Source organism: Hyperoodon ampullatus, assembly GCF_949752795.1.
Source record: "Hyperoodon ampullatus genome assembly, chromosome: 7".
Taxonomy (NCBI): Eukaryota; Metazoa; Chordata; class Mammalia; order Artiodactyla; family Ziphiidae; genus Hyperoodon; species Hyperoodon ampullatus.
Genome location: NC_136920.1, coordinates 107,171,321 through 107,187,654, shown reverse-complemented (window position 1 = coordinate 107,187,654; position 16,334 = coordinate 107,171,321). Strand labels below are relative to the sequence as shown.

The window sequence follows — 16,334 nt, the reverse complement described above, 5'->3', positions numbered from 1 at the left end:
AAAATAGAATCATGTTTCAGGATGTGGTTGCTCTCAAACAATATTCTAGCTTTCAAGGGTAACATATAATGAATACTGCTGTGATAAAGACCTCTTTCCCTCCCCAAACCAGAGTTGAGTGTTATGGGAATGCAGTAAATTTTGATTAGGCAAATATTCTTCATACTGCTTAGTCTCACAGGCAGTAGATGAACAAAAGGTGCTCCACATTGTAAATCAAGCTTGAAGGTCGCTCTAAAAATATTCATTAACTTTGATCTCATATAAATGTTGAATTTAATCTTTTTTCTATTTAATAGTGACACATACCTACTTTCAACTTTAGAAGACATTACAATATTGGAAATTTTTCCGTGCATAAGCCAAATGTAGTGGACCCGAACAAATGATAAAGGATTTAGAAATGTTAATTAGAATTTTTCCACAAGAATGAAAGCAATCTGGATAATGAGTATAATTATTTTGTATCTTACACTGCAGCACTGGCTGAAGGATGATAATGAAAGGAAAGCAGACTTTAAAGAAAAAAAAAAAGACTAAGGGAAGAAGTCATAAAGGGATATTATTTCCTAACCTTACAGACAGGAAAGATGGCTCCTTCTGGGTACTGAGAATAGACTTGAGAGATCACTGAGATTTGCATGTCAGAAATACAGAACGGAGAGTAAGGCCAGAATAATATATATGGTTCTTAGTGAAGCCACAGTGATTGGCAAGATCAGAAAGATATCAATAATACCAATTCAGTCACTAACCATGTGTGTATGTGATTCGGTTCCTTGAGGATTTTGAACACCCAGAACCATTTTTCAACAACCATTTGATAGATCAAATGAAACTGTTACCTTTACCAGATGATGCAAAATTAGAGAGAACAAGATCAATTATTAACAGAGCCAAGCCCAGCACAGATTGCTACGGTGCCAAGGAAAAAGAACAGTAAGTGAAGGAAGAGTTTGGGGTTTTATGACTAGACAGACTACTTTTCTTGCAGTTATAACTGATGAAGAGCACTCAGGTACAGATGTAAAGGGATGGCAATAAGTGAAAATGATTAAGAAGTAACCTGCAGCAATTGTAGAAACTAAAGCAGAAAGCCTTGTGCATGAGAAAGTGTATTAAATCAAATGCAGAGGGAGCCACCTAGGCCTTGATAACAAGGATATTTCTAGTAACATCAGAAATCAATGGCCAATGAGAAGAATGGTAGAAATCAAGATAAAATTAATGAAACAAGATCAGGAAGGGATTCCATTTTGCTTTAGTTCTCCCTTTCTGGAAATATTTGTTTATATATGCTTACGTTAACAATTTAGTCCCCACTGTGTTATGGTCTTTCTCAAATAACTTGTTTCCAGAATGCCACGTAACACGTAAAAGAAAGCCTCCATTGAATTTTCTTTTTTTCTTACACACACAGTACACACATAGAGGAAAGGGCAGAGTCAACTAAGGTAGGAAGCCACCAATTCTACAGAATACTTTCTATGCAACTGTCATCTGATTACAGACAATCCCTGATTTTGGAATTGCACGCTAATTCAGTCTAATATTCTGTTCTATTTTTAAAAATATATTTGAAACTTATGATTGTAAAAATTTATATGGTAAAATAAAAGGACCTTCATTTAAGTATATTTCTACTTCTAAAGAATATGTACATTTACAACAGATTAACATTTACTACAGTGTGTGGGAAACTACATTTCATTCCACAGAAATATAACCTGCACATTACCTGAGATATAAGTCAGGTATCTTAAAACCTAAAATACCTATATCTGTAAAACTGATAAAGAAACATATCCTTTTACGAGGCAGAATCATCCTAGCTGAAAACAAGGATGGTTAACACTCTTTCATTGTTTGGGTTAAAGATGATTAAACATCTAACAAGATGCAAGTTTCAAATACTACTATCAATACCAAAAGCCTAGTCATATTTTTAAATTTAGAAAATAATTCACCGTGAATAATTTACTGAAGTAGTTAACATACCCAGCACTTTACAGCTGGTATATAACATCACAGAAAACTGATATGGTACTAATTTAAACGCTGAAATTTCTTAATGTAACTCAAATTTGGACATGTAAAAGTTTAAGAAGTGCCAACAATAGTGGTCCACTTATCTAGAGGTCAGATTTTCTACATTCTCACTTACATTGGAAACTGGCAATGATACAGAAAAAGTATTTTAGGACTACGATCCCAGAAACCAAGAACCTCACTAAATGGGTTACATGTCAAGATAAACTCAGGTCAGGTATAACTTATAACTGATTAATTAAATCAAAAATGTTAATTTACTGAGCTTGAGCCAGAAAATAAGGTATAATACTGCTAAAAACTGAAACCAACTAACACTGAAAACTAATAGAATCATCAAATTTTAAGACATTTCAGTAATTGCCAATGGCATTGTGGCATTACAGCACAGCACATTATGCTCTTAACGAAGAGTCGAATCATGAAAAGAGTTAAACAATGTTTAGTGTACAGTTTAGAAGGCTGGGGAAATACACTGCATTTCAGAAAATGTTCTGACTAAAAAATGGTGAAAGAAAAGAAAGGGATTAAAAGCAGCTAACCAGTGATCAGAAAAAATAGGAATTCGACAACTCTTATACCTGTAGTAACAAGATAGGATTCTCGCCTCTAATTTATTTTTCACTTCATATAATACAGAGTGTAAATAAATCATTTTTACCTAAAGAGATTTCTCCCATCTTAACTAAAATTCTGTGAAGTTTGATTTGTTTTTAACTAGTGTTTCATGGATAAAGTACTTTAAAAATCAAAACATCAAAGCCTGAGTTTTGTTTACATATGAAAATAGTAATATTCTAGACTCTCCAAGATTAAATTAAATACAATATAATTTTTGGTAAAATTTATATTGTATTTTAAGTTTCTGGGAACTGCTAATTCATATATGGTATACATTCATAGTAATTCTCTCATAGAAGGTGCATTTTATGTTATTAAGCTGTAAAGACCGTTTTACCAATAATTAAGGTTAATAAATTTACTGCAAGTTTCTAAAACTGCAATAGTTTTAGAATGTCTAATCACACACTACTTTTAGAAATGATTAGAAAACCATGGGTCCCTGTATTTATTAAACTGAATCACCTGGCAGTAAAATTCAGTTAAGGCTCTTGGCATTGGTGAAACTTCTTCCCACTCAGACCTGCTGCTGTGGTAGACCTGCACTTCATCTGTGATTTCATCTGGTGCATAATCACCACCTAATATATAAATTTTATCTTCAATTCCAACTGCACCTGCGTTGAAGCCTGCACATTCAAAAGACCCTTCACCCTTCCAAACACAAGTATCTGGACAAAAACTATAAACCTTATAAGTGGAAAGGTCACATATATACAGTGTACAGTTTACTGGGACAGCTTTAATTAGTGTTGCATGAAAAAACTGCCCAAACTCCGCTACTAGTTCAGACCACTGATCAGTTGTAGCATTGTATTTAAAAAAGCAATCTAGTGATGGGTTAAAAGCATCTGTAATCTCTACCTCTGATCCAAGAACATAAATTACATTTTGGCATGCACTTGCTTCAGGATAGTATATGCCCCTGGGTAATGGGCTAACAGATATCCATTCTTTGGAAAGAGGGTTGTAAGATTCAACATCTAAGAGACTTCTAATGTCCTGGGATCCTCTAGTCTTTCCACCTATGACAAATAATCTGTTGAGAGCCATAACTGATGTATGCATGGTTCTTGGTGTTTTCATAGTTGATGCCAGGAAAAAATCATTTTTGACCGGACAGTAGCACCAGGTTTGATCAGTGGCATCATGATATGACTCTGCAATATGAAGCCGAACTGTTCTACAACACGGCCCTTTGCAACCGCCTGTCAAGAATATTTTCTCCCCATAACTAGACAGACTAGATCCTGGCAAATCAATCAGGTGTGATTGTGGCAGTATCTTCCATGAATCACTTTTAATATTATAGCAAAATGTATATTGATCTTCTCCATTTTCCTCAGTTTTGTGAACAAATATGTATTTTTCAGTTGTGGATGGTCGAGCATCAGGGAAAAGTCCACCAGAACCTTGCACACACTTAATTGCATCTATGATTATGTCAAAACAGTTTGTGCTTTTGAGTAAACACTCTTCATTGAGTAAACAATCTTGAAGTGTCTCCTCAGATAACTGATATAATCTTACTTTTTTAATCAAATAAGGCAGATGCTTTTGCCTTGATTCTAAGTTATGTTTAGTCCAACTAAGGACAACTTGCAGTACAGTTTCTTCTTCAGGAACATTTAATTCATCTGATTCCAGACATTTTTGCAGTACTCCAAAATTCATCTCTAAGAAATCACTGGATTTAAATAATAAAGAAAAGTGATGTTGTACAAAGTATAAAGCATGATCAAACAAACGGGCAGAGCCATAGCTATCTGATATAGATAATAACTGTAAACAATTCACAAGATTAATACTTTTTATTAAAAAGTCACTGCAAGCTTTGGACAGGAAGGAAACTTGAAGAAATGATGACAACTGGAAGAACATTTCCACATTATCATCTGTTATCTTTGTTTTTCCAGTATAGGCATAATCAAGAAATGCTTTTACTGCTTTGGAGGACAAATTAGTAATGGTAACACTTCCACCATCTCTTTCTTTCATGTTTACTTCAAACATAGCCCTGCAAAAATGAAGAACACAGGAGAACAAATAAACAGGAATATTTTATTCCATGATAATTTTCAATATTACCTTAAAGAGGTTTCCTTTACTCTTAGGTTGATGTAAAATACATTTACAAAATACATTTTTAAAGCATCCTAATAAATTAATTTAATATCTATAATAGAGACCATATTATTTGTCTGTAAAATATATGTATTACATAACTCCCATATTGCAAAATATATACATTATAGCTGACCCACAGCAATGGATCCAAAGGCTACAAAAAGATTCACATTTTGCATCTGATTTGATGTTCTTATATATTATTCATAAAATTAGGGTAAAATCTCTCTAATGGCTGAATTTATTTACTTATGGGTTAATTTAGTATCAACTCTGCAGGTGATAACTAAAACTACTTAAAATATATAAAAGCTTCTGGGTTTAGGATTTAAAAGTCTTTTTCAAAATAATTTTCAATTTGGCAGCAGTGAAATATGTAAAAGATGGAATACACTGAGATATCAGATGTTTCCAATGACTCTGTCTGTGTGGGGAAATCCACCAAATAAGATAAACTTGAATACATGTCTAAAAACACATTTCATACAGCACTTTAGGAAAAAGGGAATATGATTTTATAAAACTAAACAACAGTGTACCACACCAAACTAAAAAGGCTAAAATTAAGTTTTTTGTAGAAATAGCCACTGAAAGATGGAGATGGGTCTCCAGATTTGAATAATTAGACCAGCTTGAAATTCCTTCATAATAAATTCTAATTTATCCCCGTCTGGTAAAGTTGATAGACTCTAAGGAAATAGGAATTTTTTTGGTTCAGTTTAAGCAAAAATATAAATTATTTGGAAATATTTAGGCAGGAGACTAAGATATATTTTACATTTGGCTTTGGTAAGAATAATATTGCTGTCCATCCTTATATTAATTTCATATCCAGAGTTATTCATTTTTACACTTTAAACAAACCCATTATGATGGTTTTCAGTAGAACTGCAAATAAAGATAAAGAGGAAAGAGCTAAAACAAAGAACTAAAGACTGCCAGTTGAACATTCATTAAGACTAAAGATCATCTGATTTTGGTCCTGGTTTAATACTAGTTTGTATTTGTTCCAGTATTGTCCAGGACACCTTTGTGAGTAGTGCCCAGGTGCCCAAGTACTCTGGGGGAAAACCAAACTTCATTATTAAAGTCTACTATAGAGAGTAACTAAAGCTACTACAGCACAAGTGTCCAACTGAAAAATATGAGGAGCCTTCCAAATACAGAATACTCCTTAGGAAAAGGATGCTAACGCCCCTTTCTACAAGGGGTGTTCAATACTTCTTAACACAATAACGAATAAATATAGTTACAAAAATTTATACATGTTACACACTATGCAGGATATTTCAATAATGTATATCAACTTAGAAACATTACCCTGTGGTGATAATTAGATTATTAAGATATCTATAGTCAGTTTAGGGTAATAATAAGAGCATGGCCTCTAGAACAGGACTGCCTGGGTGGGTATCTAGCCTATCCCACTTATTAAATGTGTGACCTTGGGGAGGTTAACAACTTGATTGTGCTTCAAATTCTTCATCTGAAAATGGGGATACTAGTAGTACCTATTTCACTGAGCTGTGAGAGAAATAACTAAGTTAATTGATGCCAACTATTATTAATATCATTTTAAGAAAAAAAAGTTTTCTAAAATTATAAGTATTTCTAATTTACCACCAACTTCCACATTTTCTTTGAGAAGACACATGTAATATATTTCTATACTTCATCCTACTCATCTTTAAAGTATCCAGTTGACTTCTATCTCAAATTTACCATGTTATCATAAAGTGGTTATACAATATGTGTGATTCTTTTTGAATCTTGTCTCCAGTGACTTTACATTCAATCATAATTTTCATTTTCCAAAAATATTATAAAGGGCATTTACCATGCACTATGTAATTTTCTATTTTAATTTTATATACCCCAATATTCCTGTGAGTTTATATCCCAATACTCCAGTGAGTTTGATCGTAACACAAAATTATGAATTAGTGGCCTTATCATACAAGAGTGTAAATAATGTAGACTTTCTATCTACATTTGTACATATTTTTATGTGAACTATATACTCATTTAGTAAAATGCTATATATAATAAAGGATCTAGGTCATTATAAAACTGTCATTTGTTTTACTTCAAAACAGATGCGAATTTTGAAAAACATGTTGTTTTAACAATAATTTTTTTTAAATTGAAAGTAGATCCCTAAAAAGCTAGGAGTAGGCTGAAAAAAGTACTATGGACAAATATTATGTGCAAATACATTTAATTAATAAATATCTTCAACATAAAGAGTAGAGGACTGCCAGTTCAAATGCTTTTATGAATTCTTACTTTGTTAACATGAAAACTTTATGAAGAAATAAGACTGTGTGTTCATACCAAATTATTTCCATTTTTTGGCTAGGTTTGGCAATAATAATAATTGCAGCTAACATTAATTGAATGTAGTGGGCACTGACCTAATCATTAATATACATTATTTCATTCAACACTCATTATGAGTTAGGTCCTATTTTTATTATCTTAATTTTTTACAAATAAGGAAACTGAAGCCTGAAGAGGTTGTGTAACTTACCTAAGGTCACAAGCCTAGTAAGTGGTGGAGCTGGGATTTAGATTTAGGGCATGTGCGTTAAGAGGCCAAGTACTTAACCATTATACTGTACAGCTTCCTCTGATGAAGAGGTGATATGAAAGATAAGGGAGCAAGAAAGTTACTTGGAAGAAAAAGTGGATTAGAAGAGAGGTGGGAAGAAACTAGCAGAACCTGAGAGTGGGAGTGCATAAGAACAGTTAGGGCCCCAGTAGAGTCTGAAGAAGAATAACTTAGGATACATGAGAGAAGAAATGAAAAGAATACATGAAGACATATAGTCTAGTTAGGCAAAAGGCTAGTAAAAGTTGTAGCCCCCCTTGTCCCCAGTAAACTGTGATGCAGCACTGAGCCACTGCTCCCAAATTCAAAGCAGGAAACCCTACAGAAACAGGTGTTTTGTTAGAGATTTAAACCTTGCTTACTTAGAATAAAAATTGTTTCTAAAACTGAACATAATGAAAAATACTGCAATGAGGATTTGAGTTTATTGCAGTATGACTAGGAGGGCTGAAGGTCAGGATGTCAGCAAGAGAGGTTTGTCTGTCTGATGAATAGGCCTCACAGGTATTACCTTGATACAGTTACCACAGTACTAAGGTCATGACCCTTAATCACTGTTAAGAATCAGAAACCCACTGTCATCACAGTGGATTCTTACAGTGTCATGACTAGGCTATTCCTTGTAGGACGATCTACATGCGGAACCAAATTATACTCAGAATTAGAATCAGAACAAGTTGGGTGCTCTCCAGAAATGGTTCTGGAAGTACTTTTCCCTACTGTAGGACTATCTTGGCTAAAGAGAAGAGAAATTCTCTGCATTAGAGTCCTTCTCTCCTGGACAATCCATAGGATATAATATATGACTGAAATGTATTTTCTTCTCAGACTCCTCATTTTCTTTGAACTTGGCTTCCATTTTTGCTCAATCTGTCCTTTCCTCTTTCCCCAAATTATACAGTGCAGGGATCCCCCAAACAAAACTAACCCCAGATCAAAACAAATTTTTTCCAGAACAATTCAAGGGACTAATGCTCCATAGAACTTCCCAATCCTAGCCTGGGAAGACTTGAGCTTTAAAAAAGGCACTCTTATATTTTCATATTCAAAAATCATTAGTTAATCTAGGTTCTAATTATCTTTTTTTAAGTATTAAAGATTAGTGTTCCATGTTCTGTGGGGGGAAAATTGAGTACAGCCATAAAAAATAACTTAATTAGTGGTATCATAAAATCTGAGGGATAAATAGACAAGGTAAAGTACCTGAAAAAGTCACTGCATGCTGCTAACACACAACGATGACATGGGATTATTTCATCTTTCACGATTATTTTGAAATCATAAAAGACATTTTGTTCTCGAAAATTCTGTAGTATACTTAAGATTTTCTGTCCATGATCTTCTGACACGAGGAAGTTGTTTTTCTTCTCAGATGGAATTCCATTACATGAGCCTTGTTGATTGAAATTATATGAATTATCCATAGCCACTTCCATCTTTTCTTAGAACTGGAATGAAAAAAAAAACAAATCACTGATGTAACAGAGTCCTAATGAAATTTTCAGATCCAAAATTTGCCCTCTTAGTGTCAATCACAAGAACAACTGTTCACTAAGAACATTAGTGAACAATTGTTCACTAAGAACAATCATAATAGTAAATCGTGTCCTAAACACTTGTTTTCCTGACATTTAGCAATAAATTCCTTTTAAATTTTTATAAATATTGAGCTCACTGGAATAAAAAGTACATTATTAAGGGATAGAGTTCAAGGCTATATAACTGTGTTAAATAGCACAATTTATAAGTTGTATAATAACTTATACAGGATCTGAGTACATGACTAGTCTTGTTATATGTAAGAGGTATTGCTTATATAGAAGATATCATTTGAATATTTACCCAACACATCCTTCTCCCTCCCACCCATTTTCTTCTGGCAGCGAAGCAGATGTTAAAATGCTGATATTGAAGCATAGGTATATGTCTTCTGGGATTAGACTTTTAAAAGACAATTGATTGGGGCTTCCCTGGTGGTGCAGTGGTTGAGAGTCTGCCTGCCGATGCAGGGGACGCGGGTTCGTGCCCCGGTCCGGGAAGATCCCACATGCTGTGGAGCGGCTGGGCCCGTGAGCCATGGCGGCTGAGCCTGTGCGTCCGGAGCCTGTGCTCCGCAATGGGAGAGGCCACAACAGTGAGAGGCCCACGAACCGCAAAAAAAAAAAAAAAAAAAAAAAGAAAGACGATTGAAAAAGATCAGGGTATTAGATTGTATTAACTGGTTATGGCCTTTAGTAAGGAAGTAAAAGGCAAACATTGGTCCAACTTTGCCTATCTGAAAGCAGGAAAGCTTTTTAAATATGAGGTCAGAAATCCAAGATACTTGAAGGCCAGATAACTGTGACTTTCCCAAACTGCTAATTTAGTTCTAAGCATAAAAGTTTATACCACAAAAAGCAAGAAAGTAGGAAACAGAAAGAAAAGAAGATTGGGATCTAGGGGAGCCAGAAAAATAGGAAACCTTGATTCCTTAGCATATTTCTGTTCTGGTTATTTGTCTTGCAAATCACCCAAAACTGAGTGGCTTAAGACGACAATTTATTATCTCTCATGGTTCTGCGGGTTTAGATGGAACTTCTTGCTTGTGGGTTTTCATATGGTTAGAGTCAGGTGGCAGCTCTGGCTGAAGTCACCTGAAGGCCTGATTGGGTTAGAGGTCCAATACAGTTTCTTCATTCACATTTCCTTCAAATGGGATGGACGGCTAGAACAGATAGGGCTTTCTCTCCCTCTCTTGATATACTCTCTCCATGTGACTAGCTTAATACTTCCTCATAGCATGGCAGTCTCGGGGTAGTTGCACTTCTTACATGGTGGCTGTGTTCTCCCAGAGGAGGTGTTTCAAGCCCAGGTGGAAGCCAGACACTGGAGAAGTAGTCTGAATGGTCCTACAGCATCAGTCAAAGCTTCATTCTAGGACTGAGACAATCTACTACTGTGTTGTCCAAAAGAGTAACTGTGAGCCATGTATACCTATTTACATTTAAATTACTTAAAATTCAATAAAAATTAAGAATTTAGTTCCTTGGTTAGTCTAGCCATATTTTAAGCGGTCAGTAGCCATATGTAATATGATGGTTACTTTTATGTGTCAACTTGCTGGGCCACAGGGTACCCAGACACTTGGCTAAACATTATTTCTGGGTGTGTCTGTGAGGGTGTTTTTGGATGAGTTTAACATTTGAATCAGTAGACTGAGGAAAGCAGATTGTTTTCCTTAACGTGAGTGGGACTCACTGAATCCACTGAAGGCCTGAATAGAACAAAAGGCCCAGTAAGATAGAATTCTTTCTCTCTGCCACTGTCTTTGAGATGGAATATCAGACTTCTCCTGCCTTTGGACTAAAACTTGGATTGCAACTTTATTATTGGCTTTCCTGGACCAGTTTTCTGACTGCGGATCTTAGGACTGCTTAGCTTCCTTAATAACATAAGCCAACTCCACACAGTAAATCAATCTCCCTATCTATCTCCCTATCTCCCTATCTATCTATCTATCTTTCTATCTTTCTATCTTTCTATCTCTCCTTCCAATTGGCTCTGTTTCTCTGGAGAACCCTAATACATGTGGCTAATGGCTATTATATTATACACCACAAACATAGAATATTTTCATTATCACAGAAAGTTACTGACTAGCTGATGTACTATATGAAGAATAATGTGCCTCTATAAGAGTGTGTGTGCATGCACGCGCAGGGGCCATTAATAGGATGTAATTCACAGTAGTATTGGAAAAATAAGTTACCTGCAGTAATTCTGTGAGCAGTGTTCTGAGTAACTGTAAGTAAATAGACATATTAAGAATGAAAATTGGTGTCGTGGAGGGAAAAAAGGTAATGAGAGGCTTGGGAGCATTTGTGAAGAAAAGTAAGGCAGAAAACAGTTGTATTAGAGTTCTTCAGAGAAACAGAACCAATGAACCAATAGGCTATATATTTGGCTATAAGCCTATTAGTTATATATATAACTACTGGTATACGTGTGATGTGTGTGTCGTGTGTGTGTATGTATGTATATGTGTGCATATATAAATATATTATATATGTATATACATATAAATAATTGGCTCACAAAATTATGGAGGTCCCAAGATATGTGGCTGGCAAGTCGGAGACTCAGAACAACCAACGATGTAGTTTCAGTCTGAATCCAAAGGCCTGAGAACCAGGACAGCTGATGGTATAAGTTCTAGTCTGAAAGCTGGCAGGCTGGAGACCTAGGAAGAGATGATTTTTCAGTTCAAGTCCAAAGGCAGGAAATGATAATGTTCCAGCTCCAGCAGTCAGGTAGGTGAAGTTTCTTCTTACTCAGCTTTTTTGTTCTCCTCAGGTCTTCAATTGATTGGATAAGACCCACCCACATTAGAGTGGGCAATAATTTACTCAGTCTATCTACTCAAATGTTAATCTCATCCAGAAACAGCCTCACAGACACACCCAGAACAATGTTTGACCAAATGTCTGGGCACCCTGTGGCCTAGTCATCACAACAGTGTAAATCTTACTTAAGAATGTTAATAACATCTGATCTAGGATGAAAAAGAATATTCCAAGTTAGAGTGGGGTACAAAGATAATCATCACAACAGTGCAAATCTTTACTTAAGAATGTTGAGGGAATTCCCTGGTGCTCCAGTGGTTAGGACTCTGTACTTTCACTGCTGGGGCCTGGGTTTGATTCCTGGTAGGGGAACTAAGATCCTGCAAGATATGTGGTACAGCCAAACAAAACAACAACAACAACAAAAAAGAATGTTGATAACATCTGACCTAGGATGAAAAAGAATATCCCAGTAATTCCTCACCTCACAAGGCATACTTCTTAAGTCACCTGTAAAACTGTTTATAAAATTACATGTTTTTCCTCCTTTTCTAATAACTATAAAATCATATATCTTCCCAGGGGTATGATGTAATATGAAACAGAAGAAGGAGTAGGGATTTAGAAGAGGATAGACTTGAGTTCCAATGCTGGCTCAGCAATATACTTGTGATATATTTGAGGCAAGTAACTTCTGATCTTTGATTCTCATTTTCTTCATTTGTAAAATAAGGATAAACTTCACCTATCTAGTTGTGTTGTTGAGAAGATTAAAAATAATAAATAATTTAGCATTTACTATGTGCTAAATAAATGAAAGTTAGTACTTATTTTCTATTAGAAAGTTAACGTAAAAGCCAAAGAAATCATTTAAATGACATGAATCAAAATGTTTACATTTAAAAGGTGGTAGGGGGAGGGACAGCAGAAGCAGTTCTCTAATAATTCCTAGGGCTTAAGAGGAAAGCTGAACATAAGAGCTATCATTGCAAAGTAGTTTTATATAGAGTATCAGGATCAATGAAAAGAAGAAAGACAACTGGTGGAGACTTGAGCCAGCCTCCTCTTTCTGACGCCATGATGATAGAAAGGAATACTTAAAGGGACTAGCCAGAGAGTATTTATACTACACAAAGGGTAGTATAACAGAGCAGGTAACCAGCATGATATACACCAGATAGATATGAGTTAGTGCTGTGCAAAGGATCAAAGCATCTTCTCAACAACACAAAGAGGCCAAGGTGTTACTCCTGGTCTATTTCTCAAGTCTAGCAATGGGCTAGAGCATCAATAATCTGTAACAGCAATATAGGGTCTCTCCATGGCTTGCCTCAAAGAATCACAGAATTGGTTGAAAGACTCAGTCCTTATCACCTACACACCCATTGGAACTGCTCTGAATTCTCATCCATTTAAAGGTATGTATTTAAATCCTTCTTTATTAGAGGAAGTTAGATGCTGAAGATGGAAAAATAAATTTATCTCCTATAAGCTTAGATTCTTCTAGGTTTTAAAAAGTTCCCTCAAAGTTTAGGATTATAGGTGTTGACAAGGATTTTTGATCCACATGGGACAATCTACAGCAGAAATTACTACCCTGACTTCCAAGCCATCTAATCAGGGAGAGATGAAGGAAACAATTTGGGTAGATACTGAATACTTGTTTCATAATACTTTCATTCTGTATGTGATTGATTATGTATGTGTGTGTATACATAAAATTTTTTTCTACAACTTAATTTTAAAATACATTCTTATTGGACATTTAAGGGTATCTCTACTTTGCAATTCTTTAATGTGGTCATAATTACCACTGGAAACTACCAAAATTTAAGTATTATCATGTTGGTTTTCCCCCCTCATAACTCTATTATTTTTCTATTTCTCATTTAGATGAACGGCCGCTACACTTCCCAAGCTAGACACTTGGAAGCCGTCTTTCACCAACCATATACATCCATTTTAAAACCACTTCTCTCCATCTCTACTGCCATTCTTTTAGTTTAAGCTCTCATCATTCTCACTTGAATTGCCTCAACAGCCTCAACACTGATCTTTCTTATTCTATAAACTTTTATTTAAAATCTTCTGGGTTTCAAACCTGTGCATACATTTGGGAATATAAAGATAAATGAGGCACAGAATCCTTGCTCTTACAGGTTTATAGGCTAGTGTGGAAAGAAATAAGTAAACTGTATAAGGGTCATAATAGAGATATGAGCAGTGTTATGGAAGCATAGAGGAAGAACAACATTCAGACTTGCTTTCAGGGGTAGAAAGGACAAAATAGAGAGGGGAAGAGGATTGAGGAAGCCATCCTGATGAGTACAGTACTTGAGCTGTTAAAAAAAAAGAAAAAAAAGAAAAAAAAGGAAAATGGTTACCAAAGGTGAGAAAGACATTTCCAAGAGAAAAAATTAAGTTATAAATGCAAAGGCATGGATAAGAGTTATTATGGTCCCTTTGGAGAAATACAAAGTTGAGAACAGGGGATAGGGTAAAAAAAGCTTAAGTAGTAAATAGGGAATGGCTCATGCAAAGTCTTACATACCATGCAAGGGGGCTTGGGTTTCATTCTATAGGTAATGAGGAATATTTAGAAAACTTTTAAGGAGTGGCATTATACCACTGGATTTACATTTTAGAAAGATCATTCTGCTAAGAATATAGCAGTAAGTAATAAAGATGTGGCTCCTATTCTCATGGAACTTACTATCTAATGGGACAGATATGCATGTTCACTGGCATTGGTAATGAGAATATCAATTTTAAAAAATCCAAACACTTTTTCTTAATGAAAGACAAATTTAATTTTGTTAAGCCAGTGAGATGTAGCTATTACAACAAATAGGATTATCTTAATTGATGAATATTAATTTTAATCCCAGCAACTCAATAAGCACATTTATTAATCTAAATATTTATCTGTTGATTCTCTAGTGTTTCCTGCACAAAAATTACATCATTTGTAAATATTAAGGTTGCTTTTCTTTCCTATTTTTTACCAATTTTATTTCTTTTTTTGTACTACAGTAGTAGCTAAGATTTCCTGTACAACGTTGAATAAAAGCAACATGGTTTGCAATACATTTAAATATCACTGTATGTGTATATATAATTTATACCTAATTATTTATACCAAGTTATAATACATATATAAATAATTTGGAACTTGGATTAAGTCAGTTACTGAGGCTCATAGTTCACAGATAAGAAGTGAAACCAACGATATATGTATATTGTAATTTTTATTTCTATAACTAGTAATGTAAGTAAAATGGCTTTATTTGAAATTTTCAAGTATCAACTAATACATCAGCATTACACACAGGTATTCACTTTTGTAAAGTGGTAAAAAGTTAAAGCTCTCCATGTTTACTCTATGTAGAATGGTCAAAGCAGAGAAGCTGAAACGTCCTATTTTGTCAATTTGGCTTGAGTGAATTTCTACATGGAGACTTTACTTAACCAACGATTATAAGCACAAACAGAAAGGGCACTGGAAAATATATGAAAGGGAAAGAAGGATCTGATCCACAAGATAACTAAAGCCATTGAAATTAATAAAAATCAATCAAGGAAAATAAGTAGAATTAGTAGAGAAGAGGGCCAAGGATGGAACACCAAGGATAACTAATCTTAAGGGATAGACAATTTAAGTTGAAGAATTATTTATGCAGCATCTGCTACATACCAGGTGATGGTCTACACAAACTGAAAATATAATGGAAAATACAATCTGTAGTAGGTACAGGTGAAAAAGTTCTACAGCTGAGAAAAAACTCAAAAAGAACAGGAAGAGAAATGCAAGAAAATTAGGAAAGGTGGTAGAAGCCAAAGGAAGAGAATTTCAAGAATGAAGCAGTTCCCATATTATCAAAGGCTAAGAGAGATTAGGTAAGGTAAGGACTGAAGTCACTGATGATTTGAGGGTGGGGAGGGGAGAGGCCAGATTACAGTGGTTTTAAGAGGGAATAACGAACAAATTTTGTATAAATTTTTCTTTTAAGTTCAGTGAGGTTGGGACTAGAGGAGCAATTCTAAGAAATATTGTTTTGCTTTAGATGGGAGAAATTTGAGCATGTTAATACACTGGCAAAAAAGGGGAGATATGGAGGGAAATTTTTGATAATGATTACAACAATCTAAATTAAGCACTTACATCCCTATCAAAGCGAATCATTTTGGACCTTTAAAGCAACAAATCAGAGAACAATACTATATGGCAAAACTTTCATTTCTGTTAACAGGTAAACACTGATAAGCAAATGAATGGTTAGAGGCTCAATTTTCATAGTTTATTTGTGATATAACAAACCTGAAAATATTAGAATTTATAATAAGTAATTTATACAGCTATTTCATTCAATGCTCATAATCCTTTAAGATTAGTATTAATAATGACTTTTTCAAAATGGGAAATTGAGGCTGAGATTAAACAATAAGGTGTAAGACACAAAACTAACAGAAACATGCTTGTTTCACTCAAAGTCCATGCTCTTTTCAATACTATTCTGACTCTGGATTTTAATATCAAATGAAAGCTCAGAAAGTAATTTTAATGCTCAAAAGATCCAACCATAAATGTACTGGTCAAAACTTAC

The 16,334-nt window shown here is 34.6% G+C and overlaps 1 protein-coding gene across 2 annotated transcripts in view; it reads right to left on the bottom strand.

Moving 5' to 3' along the window:
- Nucleotides 1-3,084: 3,084 nt before the first annotated feature.
- Nucleotides 3,085-16,334, bottom strand: part of KBTBD3 (kelch repeat and BTB domain containing 3) — a gene marked incomplete at its 3' end in the record, with an annotated part of 47,515 nt that continues 34,265 nt past the window's right edge. The window contains exons 2-4 of one of the 2 annotated variants that reach the window (XM_079708386.1): nucleotides 11,483-11,627; nucleotides 8,612-8,856; nucleotides 3,085-4,687 (exon numbers count right to left, since the gene is read on the bottom strand). In XM_079708386.1, the coding sequence (XP_079564512.1) occupies nucleotides 3,085-4,687; nucleotides 8,612-8,844 (1,836 nt within the window). In that variant the 5' untranslated portion in view covers nucleotides 8,845-8,856; nucleotides 11,483-11,627. The remainder of the gene's footprint in view (nucleotides 4,688-8,611; nucleotides 8,857-11,482; nucleotides 11,628-16,334) is intronic. The other variant, XM_079708385.1, reaches the window with a different exon arrangement.